Raw genomic sequence first — 1,977 nt, 5'->3', positions numbered from 1 at the left:
GAGTAATAACAATAGTGAGCACTTATAGTAGTACCTATGTGCCAAGTATTGTTCTAAGTTGACTCATTTAATCTTCATAGTTGTGCAGTACATGCCATTATCATCGTCCCCATTTTATAGACGAAGAGATCATGACATGGGTAGGTTAAGTGATTTGTCCAGGGTCACATACCTAGTAAGTATTGAAACCAGAATTTATTTTATTTTTTATTGAAGTATAGTTGATTTACAATGTTGTGTTAATTTCTGCTGTATAGCAAAGTGACTCAGTTATACATATATATACATGCTTTTTTTAAAATATTCTTTTCCATTATGGTTTATCATAAGATATCGAATACAGTTCTCTGTGCTATACAGTAGGACCTTGTTGTTTATTCATCCTATATATAAAATCTTACATCTGGAGTGTGACCGGGATGGTGCATTTTCTTGCACTGAGTAATTCAGTGTCGCTGGCAGTTGAGCAGGGCGGAGAGTTCTATGGTGAAGTGAGGGGAGGGATTCATGTAGGAGTCCGGGGGAGCCTTGTTCTGAACTCTAAGGTGGGAAGTTGATGCTGGGGACTGCTACTCCCAGACTCGCAGCATGAAAGTTGTGATATCATCCTCGAATCATCAGCTTTGAAATTTAAAAAGAGTGGAGAAGACTCAAGAAACAGCCCAAAGAATTCTTCTAGAACCTTACAAGTACTTACCTCAGTTACCAGGTAAATAAGTGAGAAGCAAACTTTCACAGACAATTAATCATTGGCTAAAAGTTCCCAAAGACAAGCTGCAGGTTATCATTGAAGTGACAGAAATGTTGCATAATGCCAGTTTACTCATTGATGATGTCGAAGACAGCTCAGAACTCCGGCGTGGCTTTCCCGTGGCACACAGCATCTATGGAATTCCATCTGTCATCAATTCTGCCAACTATGTACATTTTCTTGACCTAGAGAAAGTCTTAACCCTTGATCACCCAGATGCAGTAAAGCTTTTTACTCGCCAGCTTTTAGAACTCCATCAGGGACAAGGCCTAGATACCTACTGGAGGGATAATTACACATGTCCCACTGAAGAAGAATATAAAGCAATGGTCCTGCAAAAGACAGGAGGACTATTTGGATTAGCAGTAGGTCTCATGCAGTTGTTCTCTGATTATAAAGAAGATTTAAAGCCACTGCTGAATACACCTGGGCTGTTTTTCCAAATTAGGGATGATTATGCTAATCTACACTCCAAAGAATATAGTGAAAACAAAAGCTTTTGTGAAGATCTAACAGAGGGAAAGTTCTCTGTTCCCTACTATTCATGCTATCCGGTGGAGGCCTGAAACCACCCAGGTGCAGAATCTCTTGCACCAGAGAACCGAAAACGTAGATATTAAAAAATACTGTGTACATTATCTTAAGAAAGTAGGTTCTTCTGAATACACTCGGAATACTCTTAAAAAGCTTGAATCTAAAGCCTATAAACAAATTGATGCATGTGGTGGGAACCCTGAGCTAGTAGCGCTAACAAAACACTTAAGTAAAATGTTCGAAGAAGAGAATGAATAATATTAAGCCATTCTCGATTAGGTCTGATAGCTTAGTTGACTTTTTTTTGTCTTTTAGCCTATTGCCTTTTGAAAAATTTGGACCAAGCTGTTGGTCTCCAAAAACTGAGTGATAGTGGTGATGTGAGTGAGGTTGTTTCAATTTAGAATCCCTGTGTACAGATAATCAGCATAGTACCAAGTTGAAGGAATCACAAGGAGGCACATATAAATAAGTCTAATTTGGATGTCAGAATGTGCTATGATGGGACGTTGTGGCCAACTCTGCCACGCACGTTCTGTTGATTCTGTCCATAAAGAAGACTTCAGCTTCTAGGAACTTTTATCCACATACTTCCTAACTGTATTATGTGGGCATTTCGCAATTCATCTACCCCATTTCCAAGCCATTGACTACTTGGGACCAGTTTCTATAGCTAGCTGGCCCAATGACCA

General features: G+C 39.3%; 1 protein-coding gene across 1 annotated transcript; it reads left to right on the top strand.

The window, feature by feature from the left end:
- Window positions 1-645: 645 nt before the first annotated feature.
- On the top strand, window positions 646-1,543 carry LOC116748054 (geranylgeranyl pyrophosphate synthase-like). Its single transcript, XM_032620873.1, is given in 2 exon segments — window positions 646-1,281; window positions 1,283-1,543. Coding segments are annotated over 2 exon segments (741 nt in total). The 5' UTR covers window positions 646-801.
- The last annotated feature ends 434 nt before the right edge of the window (window positions 1,544-1,977 follow it).

This window comes from Phocoena sinus, chromosome X (genome assembly GCF_008692025.1).
Source record: "Phocoena sinus isolate mPhoSin1 chromosome X, mPhoSin1.pri, whole genome shotgun sequence".
NCBI lineage: Eukaryota > Metazoa > Chordata > Mammalia > Artiodactyla > Phocoenidae > Phocoena > Phocoena sinus.
Note: the sequence above shows the minus strand (reverse complement) of the source record. Positions and strands in the feature narration are given on the sequence as shown.